The sequence below is a fragment of the Panthera leo genome, chromosome C2, assembly GCF_018350215.1.
Source record: "Panthera leo isolate Ple1 chromosome C2, P.leo_Ple1_pat1.1, whole genome shotgun sequence".
Classification (NCBI taxonomy): domain Eukaryota; kingdom Metazoa; phylum Chordata; class Mammalia; order Carnivora; family Felidae; genus Panthera; species Panthera leo.
In genome coordinates, this window is record NC_056687.1 from 104484639 (window position 1) to 104498899 (window position 14261).

Genomic DNA, 14261 nt, shown 5'->3' on the forward strand with positions numbered 1-14261 from the left:
TTTTCATCATAAATGTTTTTCCAACCCTTCACTTTCAATCTACATGTGTTTAGGTCTGAAGTGAGTCTTTTGTTGTCTTCCCCTTCTTAAGTATCTGGTGTATTTGATCTACGAAACCATATCAGCTTTTAAATTTTTATTTATTTTTATTTATTTAATTTATTTGAAACAACATATAACCCTGTAAGTTAATTATATTGGAAAAACAAATAATACTAGCTTTTGCGCTGAGACTCTTTTGAAGAATTAATATAAAATTGGATTCCCCCATTGCATACCCATTTAGTTATTCTTTTATTTTCAGCTATTATTTCTCTTTCTCTCCATTTGTATAGAACTAGTGGGCTATCTCTACCACTAGACAGTATAACTGCGCTCACATTTAACCCCAAATTTGCCAGATGGAGTGAAAGCACAACCTACTCCATCAGGTCCTTAGAAATATAGACATGAAGGTTAAAACAGCCTAGGAATCATCTCTGCTTCTGATAATTGTAGTTGTATCCTTTGTCCTGTGACCACTGTATCAAGTTAAGAAGAACATTGAGGTGATGTGGGGAAGAAAGAAAAAAGTATAGGTATCATACCAATATTCTCCCACTGTGGGAAAAATTGCATAGTCATACTAGCATCCTCTTCACCACCTGTACCCTATTTCCACTGAAATTGTAGAGGAATTTATCTAGTATGGACACACTCTTTGTTCACTTCATGTTGAATGTGAGTACACACTCATGAAGGCGTGTAAGCTAGTTCTTCATGCCTATATTCCCTCTCTTCTCATTTTAGACAATCATTGTTTTTTTGCCCATTCTAATTCTAATTACCAAACCACTACTCTCAGAAACTATATCTCTGCCCATTGTTGGACATGATGAGCTGTAAAGTGTGTTCCTTCCTTGGTCAGAAGAAATTTGACTCAGTGGTCCATATCTGTGTAATATCTTCTCCACTTCTTTTATAGTACTGTGGGTATTTGCATCTACTACTGGGTCAGCAAAGTACAACCCAGAGTCAGTGTCTATTTCTGTCAGGACCCACTTGTAGCCCTTCAGGGCTACAGACATCAATCTGACTTGCCATCTATGTACAAGGATTCCCTCCCACCCCAGGAATCTTCCCCATAGCCATCTGCAGCCTCTAAATCTCTCTTGTTGGCAGACAAAACAGTTCTTGTTGTCATTTTGTGCCTCAAAACAGTTCTTGTTGTCATTTTGTGCCTCAGAGGGTACAAAAGGAATATGTCTAGATTTGGCCCATCCCTGCATTGTTTCAGTCCACTCCCTTCATTAACCCAAGTGGCTACCTCAAGTGAGCACACCAGGGTATCTGCTCATTGATTCTAATCATCTTCTGATGCTGGAAGAGGGTTCTTCTGATGGGCACTGACATGGCCCACTTTAATGCACCCTTCAGATTCCCATAGTGATTTCCATGGGGCCATGCCCAGTAAGGGCACCCCCCTTTATAGGCTAATCTTCCATTGCCCTTTTGCCTGACCATAAGGGTAAACAGCATGCAGTGCAGCTCACCAACCCCATTTGTTTTACCGTTTTTAGTCAGAGTGGTGGCCTTCCAAACAGAATGTTGTGTGTTCATGACGAAACTGCCGTCTATCAGCCGAGCGGCTATTTGTTAGTCAGTTGAGAGCTGTTCACAGGGCACCGTCCAAGTGATGATCGAATCCTGCAGCTCTTCACATGGTTCCAGAGTCATTCCTGGGGAAAAGAGTCCACCTGCTCAGGAATATGCTGTGTAACTCCGTGCATTCCCCTGCTGGTGTGTTCCTGCACAAACCATTTCCATTTTGTTATAGAACTCTTCTGGGCACTGCCTTCCTCATTAGAGTGTTTCTCTGATATCACCCAAGACATCCTGGATATTTCAGGTTTCAAGATTATTTTATGTTCTTCATTCAGAGGCAGTTTCAATTAATGTCTGATAGCAAGCTAGTAATTGCTCCTCCAAGTGGAAATTGTCTAGTTCAGAGTTCTAGTAGCTGCCACTGGGAGGTGCTCACAGGCTTTTGTCATAAGCTCCGGTCTATACTCCACATGAGACTGCTGTAGGGAGAATGTATCTTTATTAGCCCTCCAGCTTCTATTCTATACCATTTGATATTAAAGGCCTGTATGTATCCAGGCATTGGTTTCTGTTTTGTATGTCTTGTTAACATTGTTTAAGTGGTAGATTTTCCATGCCTTTTGTTTTGCAATACTTGATAGGGGAAACTTTCTCCAGTTAGGTGCAATATCTATCCCTATAATATATTCAGGTAAAGGAGACACAACCACTTCACATAAAGCTTCTTCAATATACCATTTTTCATTTAAACATTCAACTTAGTCCCATTAGTTCTTGCATTTCTCTATCCTCTCAATGTAATTGACTTCTGGTAGGGCTTAACAGGTTTTAGTTTTACAACACTAGGTAGCAGAAATATTCCCAAGTCAGACATAATATCCCAGTCCCATTAAACGTTCAGGTAAGGGAGACACAGCCTCTTCATATAATTCTTGTTTAAACACTCCAATGTTCATTCAGACTTCACCTTAACCATATTAACCCTTGCTTTCCTATGTTCTCTCAATTTAATTGTATTTCCCATTAGAACTTCACCAGTGGGTTTTGGTACCATAGTGCATCGGACTCTCGTATCAAGGAGTCCTAGAAACTTCTCTGTTCTGCCCCTGACCGTTTTGCCCACTCCTGTGCATAAGACCTTGGTCCCCAATAGAGTTTTGAGCCAAGGAACTGGTCCTTTTCATCAACCCATATATTGATTAAATTGAGTAACCCCAGACAATTGGAGGTGAGGTTTTTCTTTGCTATTTTGCCATACAGCTTTCCAGATTCCTCCAAACTAGGATGAATAAAGCAGATTTGTTTAAAGACCTTCAATGTTGGGAGACCAACATGAACATGGACTCCCTTTGGTTCACCCAACCTCTGGTTTTTGACCCCACCGATGTTTGCTGTATTCATCCTATTTCTTAGTTTTTGACCCTGCTGGAATGAGGGCCTTGATGGTCCTATCTCTAATATGCCTTATCTCTAATGTTCCTTTCTGTCATTGTCTAATTATTTTAGCCTTTTTTATAATTTGTTTTAGCATAACTTTCTCCTTGGGAAATGGCTCTGAGGATAGTGGCTGTACCTCAGGCTGACCAGAATCAGGATCTTCTCGAACACCTTGCTTCAGTGAGGCCCCTGATACTAGAGGCTGTATTTGAGAGTGGCCAGAATCTATATTTGACCCATCTCTTACTTTCATTTTATCTATTAGATATTATAATAACTATGGGACTGTATATTTTTCTCTTTTCTTATTATTTTGCATTTTCTTATGCATCTAGTGAGCCAACTCCCCCAGGAGATGGATCCATCATCTCAAATTCCATAGGTGACTTTTAACTTCTCACAGCTAATTGCAGCTTAGCTGCTGTTTCATACCATGGGTGACCTTGTGGCTTCTAAGAGTCAGACATTCCTCATCCCCATTCTTTCATTCTTTCTCTTCCCAAGCCACATGTTTGTTTGTTTTTTAATATTTTAATTTATTTTTGAAGGAGAGAGAGATAGAGCATGAGCGGGGGGAGGAGCAGAGAGAGAGGGAGACACAGAATCTGAAGCAAGCTCCAGGCTCTAAGCTGTCAGCACAGAGCCTGACATGGGGCTCAAACTCATGAACCATGAGATCATGACCTGAGCCAAAGTCAGACACTTAACTGACTGAGCCACCCAGGTGCCCCAAGCCACATGTTTTTATGAGTTAGGGTTGGTGTAGTGAATCCTACCCTTCCAGACACCAACTATTCCATTTTTACCTTAACTGAGTGTATTACAATTAGTTTCTCATACTAATAACCTGGAGTTAACCCAGACTCAAAAGCTTAAAGGCAAAATTTTCCTCAAGACTGCCCTCACTTTGGACACTAGCCACAAGTCTCAGGGAGTCCTCAGGCCACCCATTTTGCTGACTGACTGGCTACAAATTCAGGGACTCCTATGACCCCTTCAAATTGGATAATTTGCTAAAATGACTCACAGGTATCAGGAAGGTGCTATGCATAGAATTATAGTTTTATTACAAAGGATACACACAGGATGAAGCCTAGGAAGGAACACAGAACTCCTGTGCCCTCTCATGGAGTCAGGGCACATCACCCTCCCAGTATACCAATATTGTCACCAATGAGGAAGCAACACTGAGTTTTTATGGGATTTTATTACATGGGCATGATTAATTAAATTATTAGCCACATTGATTGAACTCAACTTCCAGGCCCCTCCCACACACCAAATTCTGAAGCTGTCTAGGGCCCACCAAGAGTCTCCCCATTAGCATAACTAGGACATTCCTGTCACTCAGGATATTCCAAGGGTTGTTGAAGCTTCCTGCCAGGAACACAGGACAAAAACCGGGCAAATTACTAATTATACCACAGTAGTATACTGACCACAGGGAACAGAACAGTGCATAACTCCTTGCCTAGTATTATAGTAGGCACTTGACACATTTTTCTTTTGTAAAATATGATTGTCTATGATCTTATATTCGTCTGTATCAGAGTTCTGAAAATTAAAAATTACATCTAGATTTGGACTTTCCATTGTCAATCCTGTGGAGAAGTGAAGCCATACCATTAATAACTATTCTAATTAGGCAATGTATGTTTAGGAAGAAGTATTCTAAGAAATATGACCCTGTTATATAAGTAGGAATTTAATGCTGCTCTTCTATTCTGATAGATACTGTATGGTCCAAAGAGTTAAATAATTTCTCATTAGGATTAAAGTTTACCAATAAAAATTCTAATATAATATATTAACTAATGCTTTACTTTTTTTTTCAAGTAATCTTCCTTTTTGAGGCATCAACTGGAAAACCATTAGGTGACGGGAAGCTTCTTTCTCATAAGGTAATGGACATTAACTATTTATAAAGTTAATTAGCCACTATTTACTTCCTTTTTTAAATTTAGTGTTTTCATTTTAAGGAAAATAAAACATAGAAATTAGTCTTATATTTAAATCTGGTATGCATTCTACATAGAGTATTTTGCCTAAAAAATGTCATAAAGACTAAGCACTAGTAAACTCTGTAATAGAAAACTAATTGCAAATTAATTGGATAAAAGAATCTTACATGTCTATTTTTCAGGCTCTTTACTGCTTTTTAATAAAATGTCCTATCTTGATTAAACTTCTAGCACCTATCAGTATATAAAAATGTTTTTATATTTCTAAACATCTTGCAGTTTTCTCATTGACCTGTCCTTAGCCAGCATTTTCTTTAGGTTTTAACACTGTAGTTAAACTGGAAAAAAAGTTCCATAGAAGTACGAAAAGACCCCAAATTGTGAATTGCTTATTGGTTTCTGATTTTTAGCATTAAAATAAACAAAGGACGTTGGCACCTGGGTGGCTCAGTTGGTTAAGTGTCCGACTTCAGCTCAGGTCATGATCTCACAGTCTGTGAGTTCAAGCCCCACATTAGGCTCTGTGCTGACAACTCAGAGCCTGGAGCCTCCTTCAGATTCTGTGTCTCCCTCTCTCTCTGCCCCTACCCTGCTCGCACTCTGTCTCTCTCAAAATAAAATAAAGACATTAAAAAAATTAAAATAAACAAAGGAGGGGCATCTGGGTGGCTCAGTTAGTTAAGCCTCCAACTTTGGCTCAGGTCATGATCTCACAATTTGTGAGTTCGAGCCTTACTTCGGGTTCTGTGCTGACAGCTCAGAGCCTGAAGCCTGCTTTAGATTTTGTGTCTCCCTCTTTCTCTGCCCCTCCCCCACTCATGCTCTGTCTCTCTTCTCTCAAAAATAAATAAACATGAAAAAAATTTTTAAATAAATAAAGGAATACATTTTATTTATTCTAGTAAGAGATATATTTGGGTCTAAAGATGTTTTTAACTTTATTGTTCAATGCCACTAGTGAAGCCTGACTATATATTTTTTCTAATTTTTGTAATTATTAGTTTTAAATTTGAATAACAAATAAATTCAAAAGGTTTAGAAATGAAAAATTATAGAAAAGTATACAGTGAAAAAGTCTCCCTCCTACACCCCTTTTTGTCAATTCAATTCCATTTCATAATGGTAATTACCATTATTAAACTCCCTTTTCCTTTCAGAGATTTTTAGTGCATATACAAACAAAATTGATATATGTTTTTAACTCCTTTTTTACAAAAATGTAACATACAAGTCTGTATATTGCTTTTCTCACACAACACTATTTCTGGTGATCTTTCTATATCAATATATAAAGTGTTTTCCTAATCCTTTTCCCACAACCATACAGCGTAACATTTTATGGATGTATCTGAATTTATTCAACATGTGCTCAAATGATGGACATTTAAGGTACTATCATAACACCTTCAAAAAACAAAACAAATCCTAGCAAGTGTAAAAAAAAAAATTTTTTTTAAGTCTTAGCAAGTCTTAAGACATAGTAAGCAGTAAATAAATCCCTCTTGGATTTAGTTGAAATGAATCCACACTGAACCATTTCCAAGTTATAAAGAAATTCATTTCAGTAGCTAGTATAATAGTGTAATAGATTAATGTCATATGCCAGAAATACTTTGCTATGTGGACAAAATACTAATCTTAAAGTCAGAAATCTGGACTTTAAATTCTAAATATGCTTGTTACCAGCTTTTTCTGAGCAAAATCACTTACTGGCTATGCATCTCAGTCTTTTTGTCCATAAAGTAAGTATGGTGATATCTATAGCACTAGGTTGTTTCCTGTTTCACAGGAAATAAATGTGAGAGAATCTATAAAATTTAAGGGTCTAAAACATGAGATATTTTCATAAATGTATTCTTATAAATCTTTAAAATATAGGCTCTTAGAGTACATTTTGTTATGGAACATAAATGTAATTAGTAGATCTCTCTTGTGATATTCAGACTTGCCTCACCCTTTCACTTTGTCTAGTAAAGGTGGGACAGGAGGACAAAAGTGTTTCTCAGCTTCCAGAGTTTCAAAAATATATACATTATATTATAGTGTTTTAAGGGGCATCTTTCCCCTGTAAATTAAAAAAAAGTAACTGTGCTTTAGCTTATGAATTAAATCAGTAGTTTAAAATTATTTATCAGGGACAGTTTATCATTCTAAGTAAGGGAGTGATATTTAATTGATCTTTAAATAAACACATTTTTATAATTAAATAATTTAAATGATCTGATATCAAGCACTAAAACTAATCCAATATTTTCATTTTTTCTAAATTTTAGAATGAAATTTTGGAAATTGCTCTGGATCAAAAAGGACTTACCAATGACAGAAAAATTGCCTTCATTGATAAAAATAGAGATCTCTATATCACCTCAGTGAAACGATTTGGGAAGGAAGAACAAATTATCAAACTTGGTAAAATAATTATAATACATTTAAATTTTTGATTGCTTGAATTAATCTCTGAATAATGCATTGAAAGAAAGACTTGCAAATTAAAAAAATGATGGTTCTAGGTAAAATATTCAAATATTCCCATAAATTTTTAAGTGAATTTTTGCAAATGTTTTCACCATTATACAATCAGAAAATAGAGTCATACCTACCAGAAATTAGATGGGGTCCTGTGTGTCAGTTGATTTTTAAAATATTTTAATACTTATTATAGTGGAACTAATCGTACATTAACATTCTTTTTAAAATAAGGAACAATGGTGCATACTTTGGCATGGAGTGATACATGCAATATCCTTTGTGGACTTCAGGATACTCGATTTACAGTGTGGTACTACCCCAATACAGTTTATGTCGACAGAGACATTTTGCCTAAAACATTATATGAAAGGGATGCAAGGTAACTGCATTTACTGTTGGAATTGTTTATAGTGATAAATAACTCTAAAGTGTCATGTTTTTGCCTTTGATGTCCTGAAAGGTACCTTTCACTCTACCAAATTGTTCAGCTAAAGCTAGCTTGATGAGATTTAAGTTTGGGGGTCAAGTTGAAAGTGTTGTATAATACTATTATATTTATTTGCTCCTTCTATGGATATAATTTTCCCTACATAAATATAATTTTCAAGCCTAATGTTTCAAGCCTAATGTAAAAAAACTCAGGTGGTTTTTTTTTTCAGTGTGGTTTAGTGATTTTAATATGGACATTTTTAAGATTTTTCAGTGGTACATAAAGTGTCAATCTTTATTCTTTTTCAGATTATCATAAATTATTAATTATTGTCGTACTTTCAGGAATTTATGTGTCTCTAGAATTGAATTTCTAAATTAATATTAAAGATAGAAAAGTATATAAGGTTAATGAAGAGTCTTTTTTTTTAATTTTATATGCTTCAGAAAATACATGTATATTCCTAAATTCTCTAGGAAATAGCAAGATCTCTCACTCTTGACAAAATAAGAATACAAAACTTCTCAACTCCAAAACTTAGCTTAACTTTCAAATCTATTTTGAGTTCATTTAATATTCAATTCACAACTTTAGCAAAACCAGAGAAGCATCATTTTAAAAGTATTTAAACTAATGAAGTTACTTTACTTCAAGTTCACCTCTTTTTATTATCAGAAAATAATCTTAGAATCAGCTTAATTTTCTATTCATTTATACTTTCAAAAACTGAAGCTGTTTTTTAATCATTTGTATAATTTACCTTAAGGCTTAGGGAAAAAATTTTATTTCAAATGCTTTTAGGCATAGCTCCCAAATAATAATTTTTGCCGCATTAAACTTTTATATTTTGCTCCGACTGGAGCAAGTTAGATTCAAATGTTTATTTAAATATATACATTCTCCCTGAAGTTAACTTTTTTGGGAGTGAATTTTAGAGATTTGGAGACTTTATATCTGTGTCAAGTGTAAACTCCCCTAATTAGTATATGAAAGATTTTGCTCAGAATATAAATTATACTTTGCTTTTTCCCAACAGTGAATTTAGTAAAAATCCCCATATTGTGAGTTTTGTTGGAAATCAGGTAACTATAAGAAGAGCTGATGGCTCACTGATTCACATCAGCATATCACCATATCCTGGTATTCTCCATGAATATGTAAGCAGTTCAAAATGGGAAGATGGTGTAAGACTTTGTCGTTTTGTTAAGGTACTTTATTTTATTTTAGATCCATATTTGTGTATATATTGTGTATTTACACATATCTTTGTGCAGGATAAGAAATGGTAACAGCTGGGCACCTGGGTGGCTCAGCAGGTTAAGCATCCGACTTTAGCTCAGGTCATGATTTCATGGTTCATGAGTTTGAGCCCCACATTGGGATCTGCACTGACAGTGGGGAACCTGCCTGGGATTCTTTCTCTCTCCCTTTCTCTCTGCTCCTCCCCACTTACTCGCAATCTCTCTCTCTCTCTTTCTCAAAATAAATAAATAACCATTAAAAAAAAAGAAATGGTAACAGCTAAGGGCTGGAAAATTGCAAATGAGATCATGTCTTTTTTTTTTTTTTTTTTTTTTTTTTAATAAGTGAAGACATGAGCAACACAGGGGGGTAGATATTGTTGTGTGATTTACTCTTAAAGAAGCTATAATTTAAATGAGTAGTTTCTCTATACTGGCACATATAGACATCTTCTCTGGAACTTTTTTTAAAAAAAGTCAGATTCCCAAGTTTTGTCCCAAGAGAGCTTCTAATTTATTAGATCTGGAATGAACCCTGGGCATATTTTAAAAATTCCTCAGATGATTTGTACACCTAAGGTTAAGAACCTCTACTTTAATTTTTTTTTAAAGTTTGTTCATTTTTGAGAGATAGACAAAGCATGAGTGGGGAAGGGGCAGAGAGAGGCAGACACAGAATCTGAAGCAGGCTCCAGGCTCTGAGCTGTCAGCACAGAGCCCGACGCGGGGCTTGAACTCACGAACTGCGAGATCATGACCTGAGCCGAAGTCGTATGCTCACCCCAACTGACTGAGCCACCCAGGTGCCCCTAGAACCTCTACTTTAGACCAGCATTTCCCACTTGGTTGAATCCACTTGGTTGAATCCAGTATTTTCCAAACATATTTGACCACAGAACTTTTTTTTTTAATTTTTTTTTTTTACATTTTTATTTATTTTTGAGACACAGAGAGAGAGCACAAGGGGGAGGGTCAGAGAGAGAATGACACACAGAATCCGAAGCAGGTTCCAGGCTCCGAGCTGTCAGCACAGACCCCAAGGCGGGACTTGAACTCACAAACTGCAAAATCATGACCTGAGCTGAAGTTGGATGCTCAACCAACTGAGCCACTCAGGCGCCCCTGACCCCAGAACTTTTTAATTTTACATGGGTTAGCATTGCTTAAAATAATACTTTTAAAATGACCTTTAGATGCTTTCCCTTACAATGAGTCGTTGATAGAAATCTGCTGTAATAGCATTGTCTGAGAACCTCACTATTTCTCTGGCTCCTTGTAAGTTACATTCTTTGACCTCATCAAAAATACTGGAGGGTTTATAACCTTGAATTATCTTAAAAGTGTATCATAAGTTCAAAAATAAATCTTTGATAATTAGAAATGAAATTTTGTAATAATTTGTATTCAAAAGAATTTCTCTATGTGTTATTAATATATTTCAACAAAGTACCACGTGAAATTTCCACATGATTAATTTATTAAATTATTAGTTTTTTCAGTGCCATGCTCAACAATTTTTAATTTTTTCATTAAAATGTTAACTTTTATATATTTTAAGTCACTGTTTATTTTAAGGCAGTTCTGCTTCTAGTTGAAATAATTGTTCTCCTATTTCACTTTAGGAGCAAACCATGTGGGCTTGCCTAGCTGCTATGGCAGTTGCTAATAGAGATATGACTACCGCAGAAATAGCCTATGCAGCAATTGGTGAAGTAAATAATGTTTACTTACCTATATGTTTGCAGTTTTTCTTCCCTTTCTGTTACTCTACTTCATATATTTTTTCTTTTTTTAGATTGATAAGGTTCAGTACATCAATTCTATAAAAGATCTTCCATCTAAAGAATCAAAAATGGCTCACATACTAATGTTTAGTGGGAACATACAGGAGGCTGAAATGGTACTTCTTCAGGCTGGCCTTATTTATCAAGCGATCCAGATCAATATTAATCTCTATAACTGGGAAAGGTAATAAAAATGTTCTTCACCAATTCTAAAACCCAATTGATCTTAATGGTTTCTTCTATCTACCACTTGGTAAATTACGTTTTCCACTGTACTTAATAGTTTCCTAACATCACAGAAGAATTTATTCACATTTATATTTGTGAGTAGTTTGCCATTGAAGATTTATGCCTTTGCTAAACTTGTGATTGATTAGAAGTTGAGGTGTGAAGAAGAAAAGAGAATCTAGGATGTCTTCCAATTTTCTGATTTCAATAACTCAGATTGAATGAGTTATTCAATAACTCAGATTGAATTACTACCAATAGATGATGGTAGTAATATTGGCAGGTTTGGAAGGCAATATAGTGAGTTCAGTGTTAGGCATGTTGGATTTGAAATTTTGTGAAGAGATATGTGATAATAGTTGATTAATGAACCCGGAGCTCATGAGCAAGATTTGAACTGGAGATGTAGATTTAGCAGCCATTAGCCAAGTGGAGGGCAGTTGAAAGAAAAGAATGGACACAATTGCTCAGAAAATGTGTGGAGTGAGAAGATATCAACTACATTTATGGGTTGGGTGAAAGAAAAGAAATCTGTTGAAAGATTTGAATAAAGCAGTCAGACAGGCAGAGAGAAGAGCCATGAGAATTTGTGTTGCTAAGGAAGAAAGTCCATCAGATTTGAAATGAGGAGTGCTCAGTAGTAGCCTTCTCCTCTACATGAGGCTTTGACACATTGCTTTCTGAGAGTGAGTGGCACATTGCTCTTTGCTGTGGCATATCAGGTATCTCCCCTCACTCTCTCAGGTATTCATCTCTCAGGGAAGAGGCTGCAGTACTTATACACACCTGAAGTTACTATGTTATAAAATTGGCATGCTGACTTTTTCAGGTTTGACATGTCTTTCATCACTTTTATCTATCTACCCCTACCCTACCATTTTTTAATAAGCAGATCCCAGTCATCATATCACTTTATTTATAAGCATTTCAGTATGTATCTCAAGGTTTTTAAAAATCTAACCAATATCACAGTCACACTTTAAAGAATTAACAATAATTCCTTTCAGTGTTCTTATTTCTCTGATCATCTCATAAATGTTTTATTTTGTTTTGTGGTTTGTTTGTTTGTTTGTTTGTTTGATTCAAGATCCAAAAAATGTCCATACATTATGACTCCTAGATATGTTCTTTTCTTTTAATCTATAGGTTTTCCTATTTCTTATGTTTTCTTATAATTTTCCCACTACAGAAACTGGGCCTTTAGAGTTTCCTATAATCTGGATTTTGCTGATTGCATCTCTGTGGTGTCATTTGACACGTTCCTTTGCCGCTTGAATTAACCATAAATTGGTGTTGAATCTAGAAACTTGATTAGATTTAGGTTTAATATTTTTTTCCCCCTTTTGGGAACACCTCGTATCACAGAGGTAGTGTTGAATATATTTTCACAATGACTGGTTGTCTTTCTTTTTGTGATGTTAGCAGCCATTAATAATCATTGCCCAGATCCATTAATTAATTAAAATACTGGAAGGATAGAATTTAAGCATTGGATGACAAATATATTAGATTTCTTTTAAGAGCCCTGAATTTCTATATTTGTTTAAATCCTTTAGAAGGGAGCACATTTCGTTTTGTTAATATGTTTATTCCATTTGAGAAGCAGTCTTGCTGATTTGTGCTTCTGATATTCATATTTGAATTTGAAAATTACCTGCAACCTAATAAGTTGCAGCCCTTGAAGAGTTGTAGGTAAGCAGGTCATCTACTTGATGTTCACTTTGGACATTTGGTAGTAATCTGTTCTCAAAAATGGAAGTTAAGAGAGATAGACACTAGAAACTTTATGTATTAATAAAAAACAATTTCTCTGTTTCTACCAGTTATATAAAGTGATTTTGCTTCATTAAAGTTATGTAAAAGATCATATTTTGAAGTTACAAAATCTTTTTATATAACTTCCTTCTATTTAAAATCAGAGAGGATACATGGATTTATTCCAGCCCCATAATCTAATGTCACATTTGTTTGGTTGCCAAATAACCATTTTAAAGCTAAAGACATGCTGTTCCCATAACCCTTATATAATTTGGAGTGAATTTCCTTCTCTGTGTGATAAAGAAACATTTCTTACCCAGTGTATGCTTTTAGAGAACATTTAAAATAGCACATATAATTTGAATGTTTGCCTTTAGCTATTGCTCTTCAATCAGATAATTAATACATATTTTATATAATGATAATGACTATAATATAGATAATACTTAACATCTAGTATCTAAATGTGGTATTAGACATTATATTTTATCCTTCATACATAATTAAATGTACTAATGTTCCATGACAATGATCTCTTTGGAGATAATTTTCTTTTTGAAAAGTCCCAACCAAAAAATGGTTACGTATTCCCCACTTGGAATACTTCTGGTTTTGTACAATCAAAAATTCCTTCCCCAGTCATGTTCAGTCATAAAAAAGGAATGGGAAATGGCATTTTTCAGGTGCCAGAGGACTGGTTCACCAGAGTCTCCACTCACACATCCACACTGGAGTCAGAGCCTTAGGGATATATGGAGGGTGACATGAGAGAGGATTAGAAGGATTAAAGCATCATGGGGCGCCTGGGTGGCTGAGACCATTGAGCATCTGACCGGCTCAGGTCATGATCTTACGGCTGGTGAGTTCGAGCCCCGCGTCGGGCTCTGTGCTGACACCTCGGAGCCTGGAGCCTGCTTCAGATTCTGTGTCTCCCTCTCTCTCTGCGCCTCCCCTACTCGCACTCTGTCTCTCTCTCTCTCTCTCTCTCTCTCTCTCTCTCAAAAATAAATAAAAACATTTTAAAAATTAAAAAAAGAAGGATTAAAGCATCTTTACTTATATTTCTCCTCTTTTGATACTCTGTAAATTGGTTTTTGCCTTCTTGCCTTTCACTTGTTTCTCTAAATTGCAGTACTTCTACATTCTTCTCTGTGTCCCTCTTTTTCTCTGAAAGACTTAAAGTCACAGAGGAATGAGGGGACGTTGTGAGGAGATTGTAATGGGTAGCAAATACTGATCCATGGATTTAGCAATATGTACATATACTTTTATAAGAAATCATTGTGCTGAATTTTGGCATTATCATTTGTATTACACCTGACTTAAATTCATAACTTTTCATATTGTCTTAATATTTCTCTCGGTTTTC

At 35.5% G+C, this 14261-nt stretch overlaps 1 protein-coding gene across 7 annotated transcripts in view; it reads left to right on the forward strand.

Annotated features, from left to right (window-relative positions):
• IFT80 (intraflagellar transport 80) overlaps positions 1-14261 on the forward strand; it is a 146876-nt gene that overhangs the window by 121102 nt on the left and 11513 nt on the right. For all 7 annotated transcript variants that reach the window (XM_042956126.1, XM_042956128.1, XM_042956123.1 and 4 more), the window contains 6 exons: positions 4858-4922; positions 7256-7391; positions 7683-7830; positions 8918-9089; positions 10745-10834; positions 10918-11090. In XM_042956126.1, coding sequence (XP_042812060.1) covers positions 4858-4922; positions 7256-7391; positions 7683-7830; positions 8918-9089; positions 10745-10834; positions 10918-11090 — 784 coding nt within the window. The remainder of the gene's footprint in view (positions 1-4857; positions 4923-7255; positions 7392-7682; positions 7831-8917; positions 9090-10744; positions 10835-10917; positions 11091-14261) is intronic.